The following is a 27,922-nucleotide window of genomic DNA, read 5'->3' as shown; positions in this document are numbered from 1 at the left end:
CTACAACGTTCCATGATTATCACAAAGGTAAGAAAACATTTCTTCACATGGGAAAGAAGAAAATAGAGCTTTTCGTTGTTGATGTGCCACAAAGTCAAGATGGCCAACAACGGTAGCCATTTTAAAATTCAGACCAACATTAACAACTGTCGATCTAAAGGTGAATGAACATAAATTTGTCTCCAAAGAGTGTATATGTGTTGATGTACTGTAACATTGTATATGTATAAAAGCACTTCTCCAGAAGCTTGTCATATTTCCCTCAGCAGCAGGTGGCTCGGGCAGCATGGGGGGAGCTATTTTCCCTGTGGCAGATAAACAGACCGGACGCTTGACTGTCCCACTCCCTCCACTGGTGGAATGGGCATGAAGTTTAAGAAAGGGGCGCGTGAGATCCAGCAGATGGCGCGAGCATGCTGTGGAACGAGGGACGGCGTCCTCCCTCCAGCAGGTGCCTCGAACCGGATCCTGTGGCCGGCGGAGGCAGGAGCCGCCCCTCCCAGCAGGTTTGCAAACATCCGAGGCTGGGCCGTATGCGGGGCTAGAAACCAGGAAACAGACAAGGCAGCTTTGTGCAGGAGGAAGGCGGCCGGACCTGGCTCCTGCGTCGGTGCAAAGAAGAGGACGCAGGAGGGGCTAAGAGTGAGCCCGTCACGGTCACTCCAGCAAAGGAGCGACCCCGGTAGCAAGGCATCTAGCACTGGTGCTTGACTGGGACCCTCTCAGGAGCGGGGAGAGAATCGGAGCTGCCCGTGGAGACGAGCCTGGGGCACACAGAGGGGCCGGGGCGCCCAGAGGACTCTGAGAGGCCGGGTGTTGAGCGTCTCAACTGGCTGCTGTTCCTGAGGGACCGGCTGTTGAACTCTTATCTCCTGCCGGATCCTGCCAGAGAGCGAGAGAGGGCCCCCTTCCATGGAGGAAGGGGAAGGATGGGCAATACCGTCAGAAAACTCCTGTAAGTACGGGGCGGTGATCCTTTACAGAACTTCATAAGAACAGGAGAGGCGCAGGAGGCGACTCGCGCCTCAGGTTAAGGTCTTGCCCTGTGGGTGGAGTTCATCGGATTGGCACAGACTCACTCTGCGCGTGTCAGAATCACACCTTGAAGCTATGTTTTGCTCCCTGGCGGTAGTCCTATCTCCTTCACCAAGCGGGTGTCACATTTTGGAACGCAATCTGCTCGAGCTCTCAATTCTCCCTGGTTCTGGGGTAGCCGCACTTTGTCACTGTCAGAGGGAGTTCCATGTTGGCACTCCCAGCACTTTGCGCTTCTCTAACCTTTCCACTTTTCCCCACCCCGAAAATTACTTCCCCATATATTTTCCTACTAGCACTTTCCCTTTCTGCATTACAAAGTCTCGCTTTTCTACTTCAGTGTCCTATTGTTTAAATGATTTTATCCATGAAAGGCCCTGGGCCGAAAGTGTAAAATAACATTGCTTTGAATTGCGCCCTCCAGTGCAGATACATTCCTTTGTAGTCCTGTTTATCTGGTTGTTAAATCAGGACTCCAGATTCAGAATGTATATAAAAACTGGGTGGTCTCCGCGCACCTGGACCTAGCAAACTTAAGTGTGCTGCTTTTTGGGTGAGTTTCCCAGCTTGCATTCAGTATCACAATTTTTGGAGTTTCACTGGATGGCACAACACGTCACTTACTAGGCGCGAATCTCATTCCTTGGAACACATTATTACTCTTTGGTTGTGAGTTGTACTGCCTGTCACACCATCACAGTGATTAGATCTGAGTCAATTACCGTGAAGCCTCATTGGGTGTGAGTTACATGTTTTGGATAAGTGTTTCACTTAATGGGTGCGATATCAATTACGTTGAGCATAGTCTCACTCAATGGGTGCAAGTCACACACCTCGAGGACGGTCTAATTCAACGTTGTGTGTGTGTCTCAGGCCTTTGGAGAAAGGCGATGTTCATTAGGTGGGAGCCAATGTCCGCCCGTTTGGTAATATAAATACGTTTTATGCTATGGAGTAACCCCTTACCCGTAGGGCATATGTTGCACGCTTTGGGGCACTATCAGTCTCGCACCTTGGGGCATGGTATTCCTCTCTGAATGAATTTCGCTTATTGGTGTTAATTCTCTCTAGGGCATTGGGTACCTGCTTGGAGCGCCGTCTAACGTATGAGACGCACGCCTCTCACCTTGGCGTGCGCGCCTTGCGTATTGCGTCACAGTCTTTGGCGCACAGTTTCGGTCATTGGTTGCGAGTTTCTCATATTTCAGTCGATCTCGCTTTTTTTCTGGCGAGGTCTCAGTAACTCGGCACGAGTCTCAAACCCTGAGTTACTTTGATCTTCTCCGACTGAGTCTCACTCCTGGTCAGTCTCCATTGCCTGCAATGCATTAAATAGGGTTTCATGCCTGGCCCAGTTCCCTAAAAGCTAACTTCTGGCGACTACTGCGCTTTGACATGTCCTAATGTGACGTTTGCTACCAAATGCCAACAAGCCATTGGCGCGTTTCTCAAATTCCGATGGCTAAAGGGTCAGCCCTAAATATCCAGGTTTATAAAATAACCTGTAAGGCTAGGTTCGTGACGTGTGCCAAAGAGCATCACTATCCAACATAGGTCCGGGAGTACCAGATCCATGCTTTATTGATTATGTAAATAATTGTTGTTTATGTGCATTTTATAGAAATCTTTTATGTACATAGCCAGACCCGTAGACACTCTTAGACCTACAGCAGACACCCCCTGCTCAAGTAGGTGTTTTTATTATATTTTTTCCCACAGTGGTGCCCAGTGTATGTCCAGGAGGGATCGCCATTGCGATTTTCAGGATACCCACATTTGATACATTGACACGTTTGCACCGACCAACAGCGCAAACTAGCTTTCATTGGTGTATGTAGTGTGACCTTACAGACCCCTCTCACTGGTACACAACTTTTCTAGTCCTAGACATTTCTTGATGAAACATGATCCTTGGGGGTGTTGATCCAGAACATTGTTTGCAGTAGTCCGTATCTGCAAATCTTTATACAAATTTGCACTGCACAAGTGCCAAGAGGCCCAAGGCCATTTTCCTGGCCCCTCTTTTAGAGTGGAGAAGTGTGGCTCACTGGTTAGAGCGGCAGACTCTGAAGCAGAGACAAGGTCCGGGGCCAGGGTTCAAGTCCCGACGCGGCAGGGTCTTGGGCTCAATGTCCACGGTCTCAATAATTCTTGCCTCGGCGCCTAGTCCAATCATGGGCCCCACGCTGCAACTCTGGGCAATAGCTTGCTTAATCTCCACAACGGCCCCTACAACACTGGGATGCCTGGCTTCACCTTGGGGGTGCCCAGGAGGGGCATCTCACAGGGAGAGCAAGGAAGGGTTCCACAGCATTATACAGCGCCGGGACGCCCCGTTGGGGCAGCTGTTTCTGGCTTCCCGGCTTGTTTAAAAATTGTGTCATTTTTACTCACTTAATTTCCTTGGATCTCTGTTCCCATGTTTGCAAAGCTGGTTGCAAGTAGTGGAGCGTCACTTGGGAACATATTCAACCAATCCTGGGTTTCTAGCACAAACGTTAAAAAAGGAACGTTTCATTAAGATTCCACGAAATGTGCCAAAGTTATTAGCAAATCCGTAAATCCTCTTCCTATGGAAAGGCGGCCCTAAGTAAAGAGAAAGATGTATAGCAGAAAAGTTAAGCTCATATTTGGCATCTGCTGTCAGCTACAAGTTTTGTGTTAGGAGCCTGGTAAGGCTGACTCAACCTTTCATCTTTCTAACATCTGTAATGGAATCATTTGTAAATGGATCGGAATGCAGGAAACATCATACCCCCTAAAATTTCGCTAGGAAAATTCAGCTGGTCAAATCTGTCGTACTTTCCCAGAGGAAAATGGCATTAAAATGTTATATATGCTGAATGCATCAATTTTGTGTGTAACACTCAATTTTTCACGGGAATAGGAAGTATTTACCACATACTGTAAATACTCCATTTAAGGGTATCGTTTTTTGACTCGTGCAGTAAATACACTATTCTTGAATTCAGGGTCTATGCTTCGACCCCTGGCCTTTCCTATTGCAAACTGTATTCCTATGTTTTAGTACAAGTCTTTCGATTTAAGAGGATGAAGACTACAACTCCCAGAATGCCTGTTTATCTAATGAAACACTCACATTTAAAAACTGGCCTTCGAGCGCATTTACACCAACAACCCTTGCTCGTTATTTGTGCTGTATTTGGATTTGTGAAGTCAAACCGTATTCTCTCAATCCTGCTTGTATGACTGAAGATGAATGGGAGCGGGGTTGGGAGATTACATTTCTAAGCCCTTCTGGAACGTTCTTCTGAGCCACATTCAAGTGCCCGCACCTGTCTGTGTCTGCCCACACGTGTTGCCTGATGTCTCCCTCACTTGTTTTGTTAACATTGCATGGTAGCGCCACAAATATATCTTGTGACAGGTGCTGGCTTCTGAGAGAAATCTGTTCGCCTGTACATTTATTACCGCCCACAGAAGATATGTCCCAGAGCAGCTGCTGAGCGTTCAAGGCGAGAAAAGGGTTAATTTTCACCCGTTCGGAGACTGCGTCTCCACGCTTCCTGCACATTACTCACTGTCAATTATACCAATGGAATGACCGTACCTGCAGTGTGAATGTCTTTTTATATTTGCCGCACAGAACAAACTTTTTTCTGATTTAACCTAATATGTAATCATATTCCTCGCATTCGTAGACCGTGGAATGAAGAAAGGCTGAGCTGGCCAGCTATGCCCCTTGCTTCCACTTCTCTCTATCCCTTGTCACCTGCAGGTCGGAAATATGTCATATGATTATATTTGTATAGTGCTTGGTTGGAAGGCCTGTGTTGGAAGAGTTTTGTGAGTTGAGTGATCAGAATAGTCGTCTGATCAGACCTGGGTCGCAGCCTTAACTGTGTGTTGGAGGGAAGACAGAGTGAGAGACACTTTGTGCAAAGTTTACTTTTCATCCTCATCGGTTTTCCTCGTTTTAGTCTTTACCAGGCGAGCTATAATCGCTTACTTCACAGCTTTTACCTATATTAGTAAACACGCATTGGTTTCGCCTATGTGATGAATAATAAGCTGTTTTTATGAATTACTGTCATGGACGAAGGAAAGAGCTCCCTGACAAGTATCGCTAGAAGCCAGTTTGACACTGCGTAAGGGTTGGGTGGCAACATAGGAGAATCTTTCTATTCTGGGATATCGTGGAACTAGGAAATTCTTGCATCTTCCAGAGCTGGCAGTGATTCTCAAGGCCCTTACGACTTCAGCACTTCTCCCACAGAACCAAGCAGTTTAAGTTCACACATACAGGTTGCCAGGGCATAACATCAGTTACCTGGAGGCTCCAGGATTCTATTTATCCCTTCTGGTTGTGGAATTAGAAAGTTGGGTTGAGGACAATGTTTTTGTCACCAGTCTGTCCAGGACAGAGAATAGTCTTGCTGTCAGTTTCAGTTGAGTATTTCCTTCCTCCATTATGTTATGCCTATCTCCTGAGAGTTTCAAGCGCTGCAGGTCTAATTTGCGGCTCACTCGCTAAACCTGTTCGCCTCCCCGGAGAATGCTCTTCTGCCAAAATGTTGCTCCCTTCTTCCAGCTTCAGGAGGCTGTGGATGCCATGAGTGTAGTCTGACCCAAGGGACTTCTTTACACTTTTAGTACATTTGTTAAGCTTGGTAGGGTCCAATGGAAAATAATGACAGACCAAACAGGGGTCATACTTGTATCCCCAGGATGGTCCTGTCAGTATTGGTACCTTCTACTCATCCAATTTGTGGGGGTGCTACCTCTTCTTGTGTTTCCAGTCTCTCCTTATCATGTGAGATACCCTCTTCTGTCACTATGGGCCTATCGGCGCCTTCGTATGGGGCCTGGAAATTGAAAGGCAGAGGCTGAAAGCTGCTGGGCTGTTTCTCAAGCTATAGCAGTTAATAACCAGAACTCAAGAAGACAGAGCACATTAAAGATCTATGAAAGCACTTGAATTTTTTTTAACTCCTAGTATATTTCGGGTAACTTATGTGTCTCTAATTACAGTTGGATGTACAAGAAAGGGATGGAGCGAATGCTTGTATTAATCTCATCCAGTTGCAAATACTTGGGGCCACATCCCAGTCATCATTATTTTGCACACCATGACACCTCCGTTTGGACCCAGCCATATGCCAATCAGTCTTGACCCTGCTCCAATAGGAACATACCAACCAAAACTGCCAGGCCAGGACCTCTGTGAACAGGAACATAGGCATCCCAAGACTGATGAGCATCAGTCGAGTCAGGCATACCTAGGCTCCAGTGGCCAGTGTGCCCATGCCCCCCTTGTCCTGCTTAGAGCTTTGCAACGAAGTATACAAAAAAGTGATGGATGGAATGTTTTAATTAATCTTAGACCACTGGAAATTTACTTGGGACGCATCCCAGTCCATCATTATTCTGCACACCAATGAGAACACTATTTTTGAGTTCTTTAGAGATGGTTTCCTAATAGGTCAAATTCTATTTACTAGCCGTAGCAAAGGGTCCACTATAAAAGCCATTAGAGGTCTGGGTCTGGCTTACTTTCACACCTTGGCAAAACGCTTGTTAAGTTTTTTATTTAAGAAAACCTGTATATGGTTCATGCGTCCCAATAAAATTGTATTATATTATAGCTCACTCTGATGCCTCTGTTCTGTGGTCTTCAGTATTGATTTATCGAAATATAATCACTGCTGAGCCAGAAGGTGGGATAAGATTTTAGCTTCAAGAGCGGTTTGGTTACACATACACTCAATGCCTCGCTCATTCTGAGCTGAGCTATACTCTGATGATCTCGAATGAGAGCAACACTCATATCTGGATTTCCTTTCACTCTGCTCTAGGTGGGTTGGATAGTATTTTACTTGTCTATAAGCTGTAATAATTTTGCATTGAATAGATATTGATTGTGTTGCGTTCTGGGTTTAGGCAATGATAACTTACTAATCAGTTTATATACATTTTACAGAAATGCAAATATTTGAGCAGAACAAATAGTTGGTTAGTTGATGCATCCATGTCCATCTTGATACTTTTGTTTAATTTGTGGAACTTTCATACCTGCCCTGTATAAATGACATCAAGTGGCAGGTTCCAGTGAATGCATTTCCAAAGTAAAATGTCCCCCTGCTGCGCTGCCATCAAAAGACAAATGAAGGAGAAGATGTGGCAGTTAGAAGCTGGTAAGCCAAAGACCATGCTGTTACTGCTACAGAGTCCTGCTTCTGTTTTGCAGTTTAGTCATCCTCTACCACACCGTTTTGAGAATCGGTGTGGATAAGAGACCAGGAAGAGGCTTTTGACTTTACGAAAATTGTCTCTACAGAGCCATTTTGGTCTATGAAGAAGTCCTTTATAACTTCACAATTTGACAAACGACCCCCTCTTTGAATCCTCCAGAGGACCATGATTTCGGGTGAAAACTCTGTATGTGGCTTAGACTGGTTTCTAATGGGAAACGTAAATGGAAAGCACAAGAAGGCCCCTGCCAATGGCTGCAAGTTAGTGCTGTTGCCATGTTTTTGATCACTCACACAAAGGTGATGGGAGGAGTGCTTGCAATCGGTCTAACCTCTGGAAATTTCACTGGGTAGCATTCCAACCCGTCCTTCTTCTTTTTTTTTTTTTTTCATTTTATTTATTTTTTTACCAGCTTTGCGACTCTAAATAGTAGACTACGTTAGGCAAATCTGTCCCTGCGCCTCATGAGAACAGTCCAATCAGAAATGCCAGATGAGGCCTCATCCAGAAGAAAACACAAGCAACCCATTACGTTTTGGCCTAGTTAGTTCTTGTCATTGAGGTATAGCTTGGATATTTAGCACGCCGAGCAAGGAACCCAGTCTGGGCATAACCATGGCCACTTGGGGACATTTCTTCAATCACACAAAATGTGATCAAGGAATGGTTGTGAATAGTCTCATCTACTGGCAATCACTCTGGGTAGAATTCCAGCCCATTGATTGCACCCAATGTACCACTCTAGAGAGAAGTCCGCCATATGCAGATCAGTACTGACCCCGCTCCTTACAGTGAAGCAGAGCAGTAGTTGGCGCTATATCTTGTGCCCTGTACGATTTGTTCATCAGGGTTTATATAGATCTATTTTATGAGACTGGTAGCTTCTTTTTGCTTTCTTCATTGTTTTAAGGTGTATTTGTTTACAATGTGGGACACCACAAACTACTATTATCTAACTCCAATCCTAAAAGTGCTTTGATTCAAAAAGAAGAAAGTAGCATTGTGATCTTAAAACAGCGAGAGAGACCTACAACTTGCTCTTTTCTGATTAGCTGGAAGAGAAAACTCTTTAAGTAGGCTAGAATGCGTCCTGCATTAGAGTAAATCGGGTAATAATCAACACCCCTATCCCCGGTGCTTACTATGGGGGGGCATTAGTTAAATGGGCTAACTTGATATTTATTGGGGAGTTTTGTAGAGTTTCGCATGACCCTTTCATTTTCTTCATAGTGCTGATAACTGTTTAACCTGGTGACTACCATTATGTCAGGGGCCAACATTTGAGTGATTTGTGAGATCTTCATTGAATCATTTTACCTTCCTGTCCCTCATCCTAGCTTCTGAACACTGCCTTCAATACGATAGGTTTTTTTAATACTAATTTATGTGACAAGTCCTAGGTGTGCGGATTTACACCTGGTTTAATCGTTGTTGCAATGAAGGAAATGTTCTTAGTTCTTACGTCTGTGTGTGTATTGGGACTCTCCCTTCCAGCTAGAACATTTTCTCAGATCTGCAGGCAAATAGAAAGACTTGTTTTCTTCTTAGATACGACTTAACAAAGAAATCCATTATCCTCTAGACTCCGTAGCACAACCGTTAACATTCCGACTTAATGATATGGATGAATACAGAGGACCAACAAGTCTATGGTTCACTATCATCGTGTCGTGCAAACCAAGTGTTGTGAGGTGACTTCAAGCTGTATCCTTTCCTAGGATCGTTGCCACTCAGCAGCCACGAAAGAGAACAGGTTTATTCAGGGCACAAGTCCTAAAAAAAGAAGTCGGGGGGGGATGCTGACCTCACGACAGGAAGTGACATCACAAATGGTGGCTTGCACTCAGTTGCAGATTATAGTTATCGAGCTCCCGGTAAAATAAGTGGGGGGAACGCCGTCCACCCGCGTGGTACCCCGACTCAAGCCCTGGTTTTATTTTAAAACAGATGTGTTGATTGGAGGACACAGAGAGGAAAACATATTGGCCAGTACTGGGACTAAAATGTCATCAAGGTTTTAGGTTGGTTCCATCAGAAGTCCCCCCTTCAACTCGGTCCAGGTTGGCCTCTCCTAAAATCTGCCCAGCAGTGCTGCCACAGTATCCTGACATGGCAAAAAAATCAGTGATACAGTTGGTGTGCCTTTATTCCTACAGTGTGGGAGTATGATGGCTTGATGGTGTCAATACTTCTTATATGTTGAGGCCCCGCTATCCAGGAAGATATAATGTAGTAGTGGTGTTTGTTGTGGTGAAGTTGAGAGAGAGGGGCTGCCATAAGCTGTGTGTTTACCTCCAGGACCTCCCTGCGTCTAGTGGGGAATTGATGGCCTGGTGTCTTCTCAGACTCGATGTAGGTGGCTTGAAGTTCATGGATTGGTACACCGATACAGGAGAGGTGGCTCGGGCCTGCTCAAAACAGACTCTTTCATTACAGTTTTCAGTCACCTCACCATTCAACTGTGTGATTTCAAGAGTTTGTGTGGGGTTCAAAATGACTTTCTGGTATGACGTTACCAGGCTGTAGACCCAGGACATTTCCTTGTTCTGGTCAACAACATATCAGCATGAGGAACTTCTGTTGTCCTCCTTCCACTGACTCCAAACACACTGGTAAGCAGGACTATGGATACTGACCCTCTTGCTAGCGACCCTATTGTTTAGATCATAAAGCAAGGAATAAGAAATGCAGATGCGAGCAAGCAGATATCCAGCTTTTCATGTCCTCGAGCATTAGAAACCCCTCCTTCAGTCTTGCCCACTCCCAGGTTCTTCTTCAAGATTTCTACAGGATCTCTCCATTCACAGTTCAGACTGGGCACTGTAAAGTGGCTCCAGAGATGCTATTGAATGACAACCTTGTTCTATCCCAAAAGAGCTCCCGGGCCCTGTACTTCTCACTCTGTCAGCATTTCTGATGCATTTTATGTTTGCGCTGGGTACTTTCAGGCAAGACGTTGCCCAGAGTTCCTTGCAGAGGGTCAAAACCTAATGACTAAATGAAGGCTTCTCTGTGCGTACTCAATCCCCACCAATGTCATCACCCACAAGTAGTGGGTTCCTCCTTACACTTATCAAGGTACTTATGGTGGCACTTGTTGGTTTTTGATTCATAAAAGGGGGTGGTGATGGACAGAGCATCTGAATTAAGCAGAACACTCCATCACCACCCCCTTTTTGACTGGTTGGTTTTTGGCATTAAGGCAATGGATGAGCCAAGTCCAACTTCTCCCTCACCCCTTCATATCAGAAGCACACAGCAGTGGGGTGGGGAGTGGGGGTGATTTTATTAGACAGTCCCATCGCAAAATTTTCTCCCACCCCATGTCCTTCAGTTTTCCAAAGAAGTGACCAGAATTGGTGTGCCCGTTAACCCAAATAGCCTTTAAAGTGCACACAAAGGGATTGATTGAATTAGAACCAAACTAAACAAGCACTGGCGTTGCCAATAGGTCTCGCAGTATGAAAGTTTGAGCTATTGGTTTTCTAAATGACATTTTTTTTTTGTTTTGTGATTTACAATGCCCATACTTTTAACTTTTCCCATTCGGAAAGTTTGAGCGATTCGTATTGTATTGTATTGTATTGTATTGTAAATGACACTTTTTTAATTTATGTGTTGGTTTTGAAAATAGCAAAATTATTAGCTTTGTCAGTTACAATGTCAATAGTTTTAACTTTTCGCAAATGTGACACCTATTGTATTGTATTGTAAATGAGATGATCTTATTTCAATAACATTTAAATTTGTGTCTGCAATTACAATGTGATACAACCTATGTCCATCTAATTCTTTCAAAATGCCATGTGCCTCAAATATAAAAGACATGCACTGTTTATTCAGCACGTTTTATGCTTTTTTTTTGTCCCAGTGAACACTCCGAACTCTATCATTGGCTATTTAGTCACACAAAAAAACGAGCATGCATTCCATCTAGACATTATTGACACTATGCAGCTCTGGGGCCTAGCATTTGGGCTTAAACAGCCTCTGAAAACTGAATCCAAGGGACTGTTTCGTTTGGCAGGAGGGAAATATAGCGCCAGCTATGGGATTTATTACGCTGGCATTAACTTAGCCTAACAAGTCACTTGTGTAACATTAATATTTAAATGAGCCTGTGTTAAAGTTTACACCAGGGGATCCCCGCTTCAAAAGGCTCAATCGAGTATTACAGGCCATTGATTTGCTGGCACTGCAAGGACCAGCGAGCAGACCCCACTGCAACACACTGGGAAGAGAACTGAAAACAAATATCTGAACAGCGCACGATCAAGGCAGAGGCGTCGCGGCTGTTCGCTCAGAAGCAAACTGCGTTTTTAAAGGAGATTATGAATTTGGCAGCGTTCAGCCCTTCAAATCCTATAAGTAATTTTGACTACATCTATTGCCGTTTTTGCGGCTTTCTGCAGCCTTTGTAGTCCGGGAGTTAAACGCGTGTTTACTGCACACATTTATTATAGCAATATTCCACTTGGTAACAATACTTTTAAACCGTCTTAATATCAGGTAAACCACAGAACCAAATAAAGAATAAAAATAACGTGTGTGCTGTTGTTCAGTGGGTGTGCCGGTTTCTACTTAACCAAGCATTGAGTAGCCGGCTCCAGTGAAGGCACTCATTAGCCGGGAGCGCCTTCGGTTTCACTCGGTGTCAGACACATGTCACCCCTTGAATGGGCTGTTGTGGTGCACAAGATATGGAGCCGATCGATACGTGTGCAAGCTTGATTTAAAAACAAGCTAAAACCGGGAAAGCAAGAAAAAATAAAGCAGAGGGGACAAGGAAAGCCGTAGGGGGGGGGAGGGGGGAGGGGGGGTCGGGAATGCGAACGAGGGGAGAAGTGTGGCAGGCAGATGGCTGCGCGGAGGGAAGCCGGATGGGGGCGGGAGAGCCTGGTGGGGGGGGGGCGGGAAGGTATAGAATGACGAGCAACGTGATGAGAAAGGGAGGGGGAAAACAAGAAAACAATGGGAATCGAAAACTAGAAACGAAAGAAAAAATGACAAGCTAAAACCGGGAAAGCAAGAAAAAACAAGGAGAAACACGAGAGACGGCCTGCGGCTGTCAAAGTGAAAGTACGAGGAGAAATGCGACACGGCGGGCAGGGGAGGGGGCGGAGCGGGGAGAGCGGCATGAGGGTGTGAAGCAGCAGGGGCCTGAGACGAGGCCGCCTTGCCTTTGATGTGGTAATGCGAGGCAAGCGGCTGGTGGCATTGTGCACGCGCTTTCACGTGCACTGGAAGAAATCGCCTGGGAATCGCCTGATCTCGGTAAGCTCTGTTTAAGCCACAATATCGAGCTCCCGCTCAATGCGCATGCGCATTGAGATAGGTCGCTCGACCTAAAAATGGCACCCGCCATAGGGGCGCAGCTCCAAATGTAGGGAAGCAGCCATGCTACAGTGGAAATATTATAGTATTTCCTAATCCCCTAAATCTCATGTTAATAGCATAAATCTGTGTATGTACTGGATTTAGTAAGGCCAAATCTAAAAAATGTACACATAGCTGGAATATCTCCGAGGTTCCTGGACTAAGGAACATGTGATTGCACCAGGGCACCCTGTGACCTAAATAATAACTGTAATCTGCGGAACATACATACATTCTGTAGGATGCATCTACAAATGGTGGCAGATGGCAGAGGATGGGGGTGGTGGGGCAGGGGATGGGAGGGGGGAGCAGGTAGACAAACTGTTTTAAAAACAAATCCACGTACATTTTGCCATCAGCCAGCAAGCCGTCTCTCCCCTTAGGATGGGGACTGTAAGGCTTTGCATGTTCCCCACCAGGCTGTGTAAAGCCAGCCTGGCGGGGAAGATGTAAAGTGCGCATGACTGTTTGGCCAGGCTTAGCAGTCTTGCACACTTCGAATGGGCAAACCACTCCTCCCCCGTAACCCCAGCCCCGCGCCACCCTATCCTAGCCCGTAGTGAAAATTAAAATGATAATAAACCGGTTATAATTTTATTTTTCCGCTGCACTGCTCTTAAAGCAGTGGGGTGACTCTCCTCTGCCATAGCGTAGGAGCCGCCATTGTCCATGAATATAGTCGGAATCTACAGAACATATCCAGGCGTATATCTTGATAAATTGCAGGGCATACCTGTGAATATATCTTTAATCTGCAGGACATATCCTTATCTTAGGTCTGCAGAACAAATTCTTAATTGACATTATTATTTCTTCATATATCACCAACAACTCCCTTAATGAAAAATAACATTTATACTATCTAATAACATTTATCCAATTTATGTTCACATCTGACCAATAGGCAACTCTGGCTGTTCAATGAGCCTCGGGTAATAAAATAAATCATAAATAAGAACAATATGTATAGAAAGGGGAGCTTTGATATGCCCCCTTCTGTTTTAGTCATTCACATTTGCTTCCTCCAAAAAGGCATACTGCACCAGGCAATGGGTCAGCACACTTCAGTCATTGGCTCTTTTGCACTGTGAGTGGTGCAGTTCTTTCTGATCACATCCACTTTTTAAAAAATTTTTTTAAGTGTGTTACCTGACATTGTCTCCTGTGCCAGTTTCCCTTAACATTTTTTATGAGGACTTAGCAGCAGAGAGTGCTAAATATACAATAACATAAAAAATAACACTATAATCCACATTGCTTGAAAAGGCCATATTGGTTAGTTTTGGCTTTGCTAATGCCTGTTAATTTGGTGGCTTACTGTATTCCTGATGTGATGCTGTACTGAACCAGTAGAACCAGTATGGTCACTCAACTGAGTCAGCACTACTGATTAAGTCGGTTGTGCTCTGAAGGACATAGGAACTTAATCCTAGAATGGCAAACTAGCCTTCTTGTTTCTGACACTGATAATAGGAGCTATGATATGGGAAATGGCCATAGCTGTTTAAAGCTGCAAATTAATATAAGGGATAAAGTACACCCTTCCATACATTATAAGGATATTACAAGTCACAGAGCAGTTCCATAACCATATAGAGGAACAAGGCCAAATGCAGGGTTCTTTTACACAGTTATGGAACTCAGAGGTGACTTGTGTACATCGGGAGTTATCCCATAAAATACATGGTCACACCATCACCTTTCCCATAAATCACTTAAAACCTTGGTGCATAACTCTTTGCATGAAGGAGAGAGCGGGTTTCCAAACATGAAGAATAAAAATAGAACCTCTAGTACGAAATTAACCCCTTCGGTGCTGATGACGGCTCCCGGCCGTCAAGCGTCATGGTGGGCGTGTGCTGATGACGGCCGGGAGCCGTCATGACCACGCCCGCGATCGGAATGTCCAGCACCGGCGCGGAATTCAAGCCACGGCCAAGGTGTGAAACCCACCAAAACCTGTTAGATATTTGTTGCAAAACGATATTGGAAAGTTCAATAAAAGGCTGTTTGTTTATTATTTTTTTAAAAGCTGCAGTAGCTCAGAATGTCTAGAAACATGCAGAAATATTCTAACTGTTCTATAATTACCTGCGGTGTGAAAAAAATAAACATTCTTTCTGCTTGTCAGCCTGTAAGCTACAAAAAATAGAGCAGGAGAAAGAAAAGCACAGTTTTTTCTGTTGCTTTAAACACCTGCTCTATGACCTGACCTGCCTTTCACTTCAGTTGCTGGCTCAGGCAACATGCATTTTGAGTCAGAACTCAACTGTAATAACTTACGTCAGTTGAGCTCAGACTTTTCTTTCTTTACAATGCTACTGGTTGCATAATAAGGGTGCATTACAGGTGACCAATAGAAACAGGCCTTTTAGACAGGGATTACAGACCCCTCAGATGGTTAAGGTAGATGAGGGGGTGAGAATCCTAAACAGTTGAAGTGGTCCATCTCACTACAGGGAATAGACTTTACAGTGGAACACCAGCCTGGAACAGAACATGCCAATGCCAATGCTGATGGTCTTTCCAGGTTCTTCCTCCTTAGTGAAGAGAACTCCCAAGGGGTTGGGTAATTCACCCCCACTTTCCGCTGGGGAGGGACACGTGTTAGACCTGGCGTCTTTTTAATTGGTTTTCCCTGTCTTTTAACCTTCTGATCTCCTGTTTTGAGTGTGTGCTGAACTTAGTTTTTGCTGGTTGTATCGCTCTGGGCACCTTTTCACTGCTGACCAGTGCTAAAGTGTATGTGCTGTGTGTCTAAAATGTAATGGCATTTAGTTTTTCCTTGATTGCCATATCAGATTTACCGATAAGTCCCTAGTCCAGTGCACTACTTATGCCCAAGGCTTTTAAATAAAATTTTACTAGTGGTCCTGCAGCAGTGATTGTGCCACTTACATGTGTAGCCCTTTTAAACATGTTTCAGGCCTGCCACTGCTCAGCCTGTGTATGCAGTTTTAAACTGACATTTCAACCTGAAAAGTTCACCTAATTACCAGGTCCAAACCTTCCCATTTATTACATGTAAGTAAGACTTCCAGTTTTATGGTATTTATTTTTTCGACATTTCTGTCTGTATTCACCCATATTTTTTGCAAATATTTTCCGTATTTATCCATTTTTATTTTGTGTTTTCTGTATAAATAGAGCTGCAATGGCTATTTTTGCACATTTATTTAAGTGATAAATTTATACTTGTATTTGAATGTCCAAAAGGTTTCCACAGCTACAGCATTATCTGAAACCACTTCTATTGTAGACCAGCAAAAATAACTGTAGATCTGCACTGAATTAAGCTTAATTAGGAAACCTATTGTCTTTTTTCATCTCCTCTACCTCTCAATCTGTACATCTACTAACCTGGCACTCATGATTGACAATAGCAAAAATCATCAAAAGAAGACCTATTTGCCATATTTTTCAGTTTTTAAAAATAAATACAGGCAGGAAAATAAATTTTCTGTCTGTATTTATCTGTAAAAATCATTAAAAATGGAAAACTGGGAGCCCTACGTATAAGTCGCTCCTAAGGTAGGCCCTATGCAGCCCCATGGGCAGGGTGCAGTTTATTTAAAATGGTAGGACAAGTGCTTTTGAGTTTTACATGACCTGGTAGTGAAAAACGCAACATTATTTTTTCACTACAGCTAGGTCTATGTTTCCCATAGGTTTCATTGGCGCTGCCTTGTAACACTTTATACAAGTATAACTTCCAATTGGAAAAAGATAGAAAGGGTAAATTTAGCGTTTCTGGACTCACAATTTAAAAACACATCTTTTGGTGAAGTTGTTTTTTAAATTGCAAGTCTGAAAATGCCAATTTGGCATTTTCTTACTTTAAACATTCTGGGCCTCTGCCTGTCCCTAGAATACACGTGAGGGTTGAATGACAGCTGGGCTTTGTGCATTCCCTCTCGACAGTCACACACAAAGGGAGCTGAGGTTTGCCCTGCATATCCTGATCGCCCATCACCAGGCTGGTGAGCGGGAGGTGCTGACTCTTGCACCTGAATAGGGCTATGCCTGTCCCCACTCAAATAGCTGCATGCCCCCTGCAGTGTGTCTGGAGCCAGAGTCAGGAAAGGCAGGGTCTTGTGCACTACAAAGACCTTTCTTTGAAGTCTCCCTACCTCAAAGACAAATATGGGTATACGTCCTGGACCTCTGACACCATATAGTCAGAACACTTCTGCAATGAGGACATTCTGCAAGGAAGAAGAGCTGTTCTGCTGTCAGAAGGCACTGCCACTTTGCTGCTTGCTTTGCTGTGTTGGCCTGCTGCTTCTTGCCTGGGAGTGAGAGGACTGGACTTTACACTCTAAATCCTGCATCTCTAAAGATTCTCCAAGGGCTTGTTTGGGCTTGCCTCGTATTACTGAAGTCTCAGGGATATCAAAGTCTTCACCTGCATCTTGCTACCAACACCTGGGCTACTCTGCTGTGAGTCCTGCTCTGCCAAATGATGCCAGGCCCAGTCCTGGGCCCTTGGAAGTGAGTGTGTGGTGCTGCAACCCAAGAAACCAGCACATTGACCCCAAAGCTTTGTCCAGAACCGGTGCATTCCCTGTGAAATCATCATATTGCTGCTGCTTGCACTGAAGCCGTGGACACCGCTCGCCGAATGCACGATGCAACAACCTCGACTTACAACGCAGCCCTGACTTTGCCGCACAGCGCCTCCGAATCACTGCTGCGTGAGTCTCTGACAACGCATCATCGATGCCTGCGACGTCCCGTCCCTGACTCAGACACATCCCCACCCTGGCATGGCTTCTAACTGACACATCGCCTTCAGTCTAGAAGTTTGACATCGACGCCTCGGAACCGACGCACATCGCTCTTGACATTGAAACATCAACAACTTTGCCCAACTTCAGAATTGACGCATTGCCTGCGACAGCGACACATCACCTCCGTATTTCAACGCATTGTCCCCGAGCATCTATGTAGCATACAAGGTACTGTTAGCACATCTGCGTGACTCCTGTATCTGGCTCTCGTTCCATCGTGGTCGAACTGAACCTTTGGATTTGCCTCGGTCAAGAGCGAGCAGATGGCTTCAGTTGTAGCTATTGACTTCTAAGCACTGCATTTTTATTTAATCTTGTGAAAGTCATGTCTTGACTTGCGTGTGTTGGATTCCTGTTGTTTTGGTCTTATTTTACTGAGATAAATGTTAGCTATTTTTCTTAACTGATGTGTAGTACGTTTGCGGTGTTTTCACTGGATTACTGTGTGTGTGCGCATAAATAGTTTACACATTGCCTCTTTAGTTTAGCCTGACTGCTCTGTGCCAAACTACCAGAGGGTGATCACAGGTAAACTTTTAGTGTGCACTACACTTACCCTGACTAAGATTAGGGTTCATGCTTGGACAGGATGCACATCTCTGCCAACCAGAAACCCAATTTCTTACAGAGCCATACATAACATTATTATTGTGAGTCGCGGTTTTGTTTTTGCTTCCCCTTCCCATGCGCTTACAGTTTCTGGCATGCAAAGTTTACTCACTTTTTAGCCTTTGAGGCGGGTATGGCAGAGGATGTTCAGGTCAGTTTGCGGAAAGAATAATATAGTGGTGAAGCTTTCTAACTAAGAGGAAAAGGTGGCTGGACTGGAATTGGTCCAAAGGTGTCCCTGGAGATGATTGTTTGTACAATGGGTTGTTTAGAATAGCTGCAAGTAGGGGTTGATTGTTTTGTTGTGTCAAGATCCCGTATTTGCTGGCGGTGCTTGCCATACTACAGATAGGCCAAAACAGAAGCTGGAAGTTAGACTGGGGTTAAAGAAAAGGACTTGAATTATGGGTAGCAGCTCTGAGCTTGCATGATGGCGTGGTCTGACGCATGCACAAGTGGAGGGGAAATGCCTCCTTTTGGATGTATTTGCAAAGTATTTGATGTTACAAATTTTTGTCAGACAGGCAGGGTTATTTATGTGAATGATGGAGTAAAACCTATACATTAAGGGACATACAGTATAATGTGGTGCGATTTCGCTGTTGTGAAGTTTTTGGTGACTTTGCCTACATTACTGTTGTTTACCTCCAATAACCTGTGTTCGGGTGTGCCTTATATATTCTGGACCACTCTGAAGCTGACCTGCTGCTCTACATTAAAGAAATCAGCAAAAGGCCCTGTATCCCAGTGGAGAAATATGTACTTCCATAAATTCAGTGTTGTCTAACTTCTGTCAAGCAAGTGCGGATTCATGTCAGATTTTCATTAAAACCTACTAATGATCACCTCAGACATGAAGATAGTTGATTGTAGTAGAATGGAAGGCATTCCAGGCATTGTACTGGTGCTGGTATATTCTGGGCATCCTTGTCACATCAGGAGCTTTTCTGGCATGATGGTAGTTGTAAGAAATTGGGTATTGGCTGTGCAGATTGTGAGACCTGCTTCCATTGTCGTGATTAGCTCTCTCAGGGTAGTGAAGCAGAGCTGTCCAAAGTCTACTCGGGAGAGGTAGTGTGGGCTAGTAATTAACATTCGCTGGCACACAGTAACAACACTCAAGAAAAAGTACATTTTTTATACACGCACTACTAAATACTATGCCCCAATTTGCACATTTATACATAAGGTAGGTGGAGATTCCTTTGGTGACATTCTGAAATCACATTTGACCCCTTTTGGGTTGTTACCCCACAATCACAATATCCTCCCTCCTGTACCAAATAGACATCCCAGCATAAAATGAAACAGGCATATATACTTTGTCAGGGGGTCACCACACCAATATATTAGACAAGCCTAGTGGCTTTGGCAAGTCACTACATTGAAAGACCAATAACGACTTGACTTTAAAGAAAATCACCATCTTATCACTGGAATCAGTAATCACATTTAAATGCCATCATTCTGTCAATACATGTATTACATTATTTAGCAAAAATCCTTGTCAAAAACATATTTTCAATAAAACATTCAAAAATCAACATAATATGTACCTGCATCTTTCTTGTATCACTTTAGGCCAAATAGAATCCAGCCATAGGGTGGGAGTGCTGGAGTCCCTACACCCCCACCCTTTAGTGCAAAATCTCTAGCTCGGAGTGCTTGAAAATGAGTGCGATATAGCCTGGTATCATGCATTTCGTCGCACTGGTAACTTGGTGCAAATACTTTGGGGGGAGGGGCTGTTGCATCCCCTGCACCAACGACTAGACTCGAAAAATCTGTTGGTGCTTCTGCCTGTTTTGGAGACGCCATTGGGCCCCAGAATCAGTGATTCCAAGCCCCCCGTGGCATTACAAGCGCTCCTTCTCTGGAGTTCTTCCTTTTTCTGGTGGGTCTGGGGAGTGCATGCACGTCTTCTCCCTGATAATTCAACAAAAACCATGCTGTCATCCCACAGGACTTGGCCCTCCCCGTGTGAAATCTAGGGTGAAGCGGCAGAGCCCTATCCTCTCCGGCACTCGAATTCGGTATATTTAAATTGACCATCTTCAGAGATGCATAATTCGAGTCCCATTGAGCCGGTTTTGAAGATTGTGAGCTCATTTCATTCCTGGTAGCAAGCCCTTTTGGCCTAAAAAAGGCCTGCTGTTTCACTGGCTCCATGCTCCATTTTGTCTCCTTCGACCAGCTACTGGTGTTCCTCTTCTCCTGCAGGGGCACAGAGGTTGCAGTTCTTCCCCTCAGCAAGTCCTCAGGTGGTGTATGGTGGCCTGCTGCACTGGCCTTGGAGAGACCCACTATTCCTGTGGTCAGCAGGGCATCCGGGGCTTCTCCTTCCAAGCATTTTGCCGCTGTCCAAGTCCAGAGTCTAGCTCCCAGTCTCTTCCTTGTGCAAGAGTTCACGAGTGTAGGTGGCAAGTTTTAGATATCCGGTATACCTGGACAATCATAGGATGTCACATCACACTTCCAACCCTTCTGTACAGCATTCTGGGACAATTCAACATGGCACCTTCACGTGGTCAATGAGCACAGCTCCACTGAAGTTTTTGGCTCCACCTCTAGCTGACATCACTGCCAGGGACATTCCCACAAAAAATTCAAGGGGAGCGCCTCCTGTGTTGGCGTCTAGTATCTGGGCTTTCTCCTTTGTTCAGTGGGCCTGGGCTGTCGCAGCCCCGGTGCAGGGTGACCACTAACCACCAGATGCAGATTTTTCTACCTAACACTTCTTCCTCAGGAGCTGAGTGGACCACTGATAATTGCTCCTTCTGTGTGTGGAGGTCTTTGTTCCCTCTGCTGGGCAGCAGAGCAATTAACTTGGCCCAGCAGGGTGACAAAAGACCTGGAATCTGATTAATTCCGAGCTGAATCAGAGAAATATGACTTCTATATTCTAGACGACCCATAATGTGTGTGTGTGTGTTCTTGTGACCTGCATGTTCAAACTCTGTGTGCATGCTCCACCCCAGTTTGGCACCATACTGGGCTGTGTAGGCTTAAGTGTAGAAAAACTGCAATTGAAGGCGGATTTACCTTATTTGTATAATACAGGGACACTACAGATAAACCAGTAAACCCGGCTCACCTATCTAGGAGTGTGTACTAATGTTATAAAGCCCACCCCAGGTTAACATCAATCCTTGCAGAGACCCTTAGGTGCCAGGTTCCCTGTGTGCAAATGCCAGGCTGCCCATGGTGGTAGTCTCACACACGCAGCCCGGACACGTGTGTATGCACACATGTTCACATATATCAAGGCCAGTGCCTTTTCCCCTAGCTGCATTGTAGTGGCCTTATCTTAAAAGGTGGACACTGGAGGCAAACATGCACAGGCCAATTACCATGTGATTACAGGGAGTTGGACTGGAATAGTGAGACTCACCCACCGTAATGGTTCAAAACCTGGGTGATCCAAAAAGGGAAAGATCTGGGTGAATTCAATGGGTGGAATACATTTTGCTACAATAGTCAATCTTTGTACAATGATCATTTTTACTGTCTATGGAAAAAGATTCCACTTAGATTTGTTGCATGCATGTTTGTCTTCTGTAGAGAGCAGAAACTTGGATTCGATTCAGGCCTTCATTGGCCCTGTTTGGCATCTCTTCTTTAGGATATTTAGAAAAAAGGTTGATATTGTAATGAAGGCATCTTTGATAGAAGGGGTGCCAGTGTGCGGGGAGTTTGTAGAGCATCCGTTGACTCATGTTTAGTGTGCCTCTGTTGAGATTTCAATGCATTATGGAATGGTAATGTGGGATAGAGTTGCTGTTAGTGTCAATTGGTGACTCAGTTAGAGATGGGCTGAAAAGGGACTGCAGCTCTCCTGATGGAGTGTCCTACATGTATTAATCTGAACATGGGTTGATAAACCTTTTTAAGTGTACCTCACTATTGTGAAATTGGACTTAATATGGGACATAAGGATGAGATGCAGTGTTTTAGTATTACTTTATGTGCCTGGCATGTGTGTGCCTGTATATTGAGTGCTTGTTTAGTTACGGTGATTGCTCGTTGAGGATAATATCCAGCCACGGCCGGAAGTGGGAGTACCTGCAGGGCGGTGACGTGGGGAGGGTCAGGGGCAGGATGGGGGGTAGTAATGTATGGGGATTATGGAGCTTCCCAGGTAAGTAAACATTTAAATAAATAAAAAGAATTTTGTTGCGCGCAATCGCATTTGGGGATGCAGTGCACTCAACGAAATTAGTTTTATTTATTTAAATGTTTACTTACCTGTAATAATCCGGAATCCATACATTACTACCCCCACCCTGCCCCTCCCCCTCCCCACGTCACCACCCTGCAGGTACTCCCACTGCCGGCCGTGGCTGATAATATGTATGATATGGCTGGTGATCTATCTATCTAATTTTCTTGCCACTGTGTAATAATAGGTCAGAGTTTCCATCGGAAGAGCATTTTTTCTTTTGTTTATTTTTTAGTAAGTTTGAGACCTTTTGATGAATTGGCACCAAACTTTAAAAACAAAAAAACAGTCCATCGAACATGGCTCCTTCTTGGGAAGTTCTGAGTTGATCCTTTTAATGGGAGTGGGGTGCCAAGTAAAAAAGGCTGTCCTGAAAGTGTGATTTTCCTTGCTAATTCCCACAGAAAACTTTGATCTCCGATGCAGAACAAATGGCTAAATGGAATTTCACCTCCTATTCTGTTTTAAACTGATGTAAGGTATCATGGAGTAACATGAATACAAGTAACAAGGATGGTGTCCTTAAGATGTCATTAGTGATGTCATCATTGATATAAATTTTAGTATGTAATAAATTATATTATTTAATATGTGTTGAAATGAGTTCAGACTTTACATTTAAAAAAACAATAAACACTGACATTCACCAGTTAGAATTTAGGGAACTAAATATTAGTTGCGTCCGCATCACACACTACGTATGACCGTACATATTAAATCACTCATGACATGTTAAATTACATCACTCGTGACATCATCTATGATACTTTTATTCACATTTCTTCATAAACCCTTACATAGTTTTAAAAAAAGAAAATTGTTAGTAAAGGCTCCACATTTATGTACAGGCAAAAGTACATAATTACACAAGTCAGGTGTGCATAATAGACATACAGTATGCCCTAAAATCAAGTAGGGCTGTGCACAGCAGTGGTCATATGGTATATGGGGTATCTACTAGTAAAAATTTGAGTGCAAGGAGTACTTTTTCTAGAACAAGAGAAGGGCTGAGTGCACTTTTAGTTTGCAAAGGCATGTTTGAAAGTAGGTTCTGCCTTAAAGGCATAGCTTGTTGCCAAAAAATATATATTAAGTGAAGGTTTAAAAGGCCTTCATGTTTACAGATGTAGCTTCCCTCAAGTTTTTAAATAATTCCACATTGTTCAACATTGTACCCTGAACAGATTTTGTTTTATCTCGGTGTGGTTATAAGTGTGACGCTAAAGTTTTATGCCATTCTCCTCATCTCAAAAAGGTGTGTAGTGTATTTTACAAAACAATGGTTGTCATCTTTCTGAAGGTGGCTTAATATTGTGTCCTGTGCCTATGCGCATGAAAACTGTTGGTGCCCTCAGCAGACACTTTGTGTGTATTACGTAATCTGATTGGTGTGGCTGACTGCGATTAACCCCTTCCATGCTTATGACGAGCCAGCTTGTCATGAGGCACAGTGGAGCTGCCGCGGCACGCCCACATGTAATTGATTCCCCCCCCCGCCTGTGCGGGAAAATCAATCAGTGGGCGGAGTTCCCCCCCCGCGCCGTGGGGAATTACCCCCGCGGCGAAGGAGCTAATAAGGTTTGTGACGCAGTGCATTACGTTAACGGTTGCATGCTGATGAATAAAACGTGTAAACCAATGCTCAGTGTGTGGCGTGGTCTATTACATGCTTCTGGGCTGGGGAGGACACTACAACTGATGACAAGATAAGAGGATACATGCCCCCCAACAATACAATACTGCTCTCCCTGAGAGTTTGCCATGGGCCAGTAACCTGCTCATGTGTGCCACGTGCGCCTCAAGAAGCGTTTTACAGTTAGCATATGTGTAGTCAAAGCACAACTCCAGCTTTTCAGCGGCCCTCGAAGAAGGTGAAGACTCTAAGGAGGAGCATAGTCAGTGAGCCTGCCAAAAAATCTCATGGCAAGGCCAAAAGAAGAGATACTGGTCCACACCATAAGAGAAGTGTGGCTCAATGGTTGGAGCGGCAGACCCTGATGCAGAGGTCTGGCCCGGGACCAGGGCTCAATTCCCGCCTCGGCGGCTCTTGGACTCAATTTCCCCGGACCTGATCATTCTTGCCTCGGTACCTAGTCTAATCATGGGTCCCACTCTGTGACTCTGGGCAATAGCTTGCTTAATCTCCACAACGGCCCCAGCAGCGCTGTGGATGCCTGGCTTCACCTTGGGGGTGCCCAGGAGTGGACATTTCACAGGAAAGCCAGGATGGGTTCCACAGCGGTATGAATACAGCGCTACGAGGCCTCCGGGTAGAAGTGCGCTATATAAATACTCTACATTTACATTTACATAACACAGAGCCAGCATCCATTCAAAGCAGACACACTAAAGACAATGACAACAAGGTATGAAGAAGTACTAAAGGCAGCGACAACCAGGTATAATGCATGAAGTCAAAAGCAGTGAAGAACACATGCAAGAAGCAAAATCATTACTAGGAAGAAGGGGGCCAGTGACCTCTGCTCAGGAGTGACAACCCAAACACCAGTGAATGGCCTCATCTTTGCAGAGGTGCCACCAGGCCAAGTGACGAGGAAGATCAAATACTGCATGAACAGCACATAATCTCAATGTAAGTAGGAAACAGCAAAAAAATACCATGCCACTGTGTTCCCAAAACCACCACCTCCATCCGATAAAGCAGAATATTGGCATCAGATGGACTGCCTGGACTGAAAAGTTTGATGACTTCATAGATGATATACAAGAAGCAGATAACAAAAATGATCATCAAATACCTAAAGAACCTTGCAGGAGACAGAGTGAAAGAGGTGATAAAGAAAGTATCACAAACTGGTCAAATATCGTACCGAATGGAGGCCAAGTTCAATCCAATGACAAATGTTGCCTATGAAAGGCACATTTTCAGCCAAGCAAGACAGCAACCTGGTGAAATGACGAATTAGTTTGCTGCTAGACTAAATACACTTATAAAGCACTGCAAATTCAATGAATTCAATGATAAAGAAGCAATTTGTCTGATGATGGTTGCCTCCTACTCATTCCGATGATGCATGCTGAGAGAAACGCTCAGTTTGGAGAAAGTGCTCATGGCTGCAAGATCGAAAGAACATGATGATTGACAAGCTGCATATATGGACGCTGGAACAACCCAAAACAAATCAGCATTGAGCCATAAAAGCAAGAAAAACACATGGCTGAGTGTTTTATGGGTGACTTACTGGCTGTGAGAGAAGCTGCATGGGTGAGGGAGTGGGTGTGTGAGCGGCTGTATGGATAAGACCGTAGCGGTTTGAGTGTGTGTATAGGTAAGGAAGTAGGTGTGAGTGGCTGTATTGGAGAGTGAATATCTCAGTGGTTGTAAGGGTGAGTGAGTGGGAGTGGTTGGATATGTGAACAGGTATGTAGGTGGTTCTGTGGGTGTGTGAGTGGTTGTATGGGTTAGTGAGTGTGGGAGTTTCTGTATAGGTGATTGAGTGGGTGTGTATGTGTCTGTATGATGATGTTGAGTGGCTGTATTGGTGAGTAAGTGGGTAAATAGAGTGTAAATGAGTGACTGTGTGGGTGAGTTGGTGAGTGAGTGGCAGAATGAGTGAGTGTATCTATGGATGAGTGATTGGTTGTGAGTACTGGCATGGGTCTGTGAATGGATATGTGAGGAGTTGTGTGGGAGTGGGTGTATGACACGTTGTATGGGGGGTAAGTGGGGGTGTAAGTGGGTGTGTGAGTGGTTCTGTGGATGATGTCATCAGTGCTGTCACGGACCATGTCATGAGTGATGTAATATGTGAGGTCGTAAGCAGTGCATTGTGGGTGCATAAGTTAGAGTTCGCTCTGGTAACTATAACTGCTACATTTCTATGGTTTTGTATGAGTAAAATCTGAGCCTAACTATAGCTTCTCTGTAACCTTTGTTATTTTAAGTGAATTTCTAAGGTTTTTTTATTCTATTTCTGAACTATAACGTCCTCATAACCTTCGGCTTTTCCAGTGAATTTCTACGTTTTTTAACTTCCATTTCCTAACATAAACGTCCCTCAAACCTTGGTTTTTTTTAATTGAATTTCTAAGGTTTTTTTAATTTTATTCCCTAACTGTAACCTTTGAGAGTGACTGCTTGACTGTCTCAGTGGGCAAATGAGTGTGTTAGTGTCTCAGTGGGTGTGCAAGTCTCTGAGTGGGTGTTTGAGTGGGTGCATACGTGTCTGAGTGAGTGTCTTAGTGGGTCTGTGAGTAGGTATGAAAGTGTCTGAGTTGGTTTGCGAGTGTCTCCATGAGTGTGTGAGCCAGTCCGTGGGTGAGTGCATGAGTGTCTGAGTGAATCTGAGTGGGTGTGGGAGTCTGTGAGTGGGTCTGTGAGTGAGTACATGAGTCTCTGATTTGGTCTGATAGTGAGTGCATAAGTCGCTGAGTTGGTCTGTGAGTGGATCTGTGAGTGTGTACATGAGTCTCTGAGTGGGTCTGTGAGTGAATTCATGAGTTTCTCAGAGGTTCTGTGAGTGCATGAGTCTCTTTGTGGGTCTGTGAGTAGCTGTGTGAGTATCTGAGTGGGTCTGTGAGTGGTTGCGTGGGTCTGTGATTGATCGTCTGAGCGGGTGCATGGGTCTCTGAGTGGGTCTGAGTGAGTATGTGAGTCTTTGAGTGGGTCTGTGAGTGAGTGAGTGCATGAATGACTCATTGGGTCTGTGAGCGGGTGCGTGAGTGTCTGCGTGCTCTATGATTTGCCCCTTCTGCTCTGTTTTGCCTTTTCTGCCCTCTGTTTTGCCTTTCCTGTTTGTTTTTCTACCCTCTGTTTTGCCTTTTCTGCTTGTTTTTCTGCCTTCTGTTTTGCCTTTTCCGCTTGTTTTGCTGCCCTTCGTTTTCCCTCTTTTGAATCCTGGGGGTCACCACCTCGCCAGAACTTTACTGATATTAAGGAAGGGGGCCGCAGGGACCTGCTTCTCCCTGTGGCTTTATTTATACCAAAGGAGGGGAGCCTCATGCTTCCCCCTGCCCCAGGCTATCATGCACCCCAGGGACCACCAACTCTCCAGGGCCAAATAAATTCTTTAAAGTGGGAGGGGGGCACTTGGCCCCCCTCCCTGGCCAAATGGGTTCCGGAGTAGCGTGCTACGTGCTGAAAAAGCACTTTAGCACCTCATCAGGGGTAGCAAGTGTTATGTAAATGCAAACCTTTTTACCTCTTCTACCCTTTCGCTATCCTTCTCAATCCAAATACCTGACTAACCTATCCAACACTCGAATTACTTGCATATTTCACTATACTAATGCACCACTAATCCCTAATGGGTTCCGAAGTAGCATGTTATTCACCAAAAAAGAATTTCAACACCCCATCAGGGGTAGCAAGCACTATGTAAATGCAAACCTTTTTCCCTTTTCTAGCCGCCAGGACTCCCAGTGTGCAGAATGGGAATCGTGGGTGGAACTCAAGACCCCCACGGTCGCAGCTGGCTCCCTGTCTCCTGCGGGAGCCGGCATTCCTATTGCACACAGGGAGCTGCCGGAAATGCAGCTCCCTGTGTCCAAGAGCATATGTTTCATCTCTTTCCATGCCCACATTGTCTACAGGCAGGAAAAAAGATGAAACCTCTGTATCAAGGGGGCAGGATCACTTTCACAGCTCCTGCCCGCTGGAACCAGAGTGCTTGCTTGTGCTTGGAGGGAGCAAGCAAAAGCTAACAGCTATTTCCTGGGT

The 27,922-nt window shown here is 44.7% G+C and overlaps 1 protein-coding gene across 2 annotated transcripts in view; it reads left to right on the top strand.

The window, feature by feature from the left end:
• Positions 1–397: 397 nt before the first annotated feature.
• C3_1H11orf52 (chromosome 3_1 C11orf52 homolog) overlaps positions 398–27,922 on the top strand; it is a 131,748-nt gene continuing 104,223 nt past the window's right edge. For both annotated transcript variants that reach the window (XR_013608822.1, XM_078682307.1), the window contains exon 1: positions 398–955. Coding sequence is in view for 1 of the 2 variants with exons in the window: in XM_078682307.1 (XP_078538433.1) it covers positions 930–955 (26 nt within the window). In the remaining variant the exon portion in view is untranslated. The remainder of the gene's footprint in view (positions 956–27,922) is intronic.

This window comes from Lissotriton helveticus, chromosome 3_1 (genome assembly GCF_964261635.1).
Source record: "Lissotriton helveticus chromosome 3_1, aLisHel1.1, whole genome shotgun sequence".
NCBI lineage: Eukaryota > Metazoa > Chordata > Amphibia > Caudata > Salamandridae > Lissotriton > Lissotriton helveticus.
The sequence above is the reverse complement of the archived record's forward strand: the minus strand, read 5'-3'. Positions and strand labels throughout refer to the sequence as shown.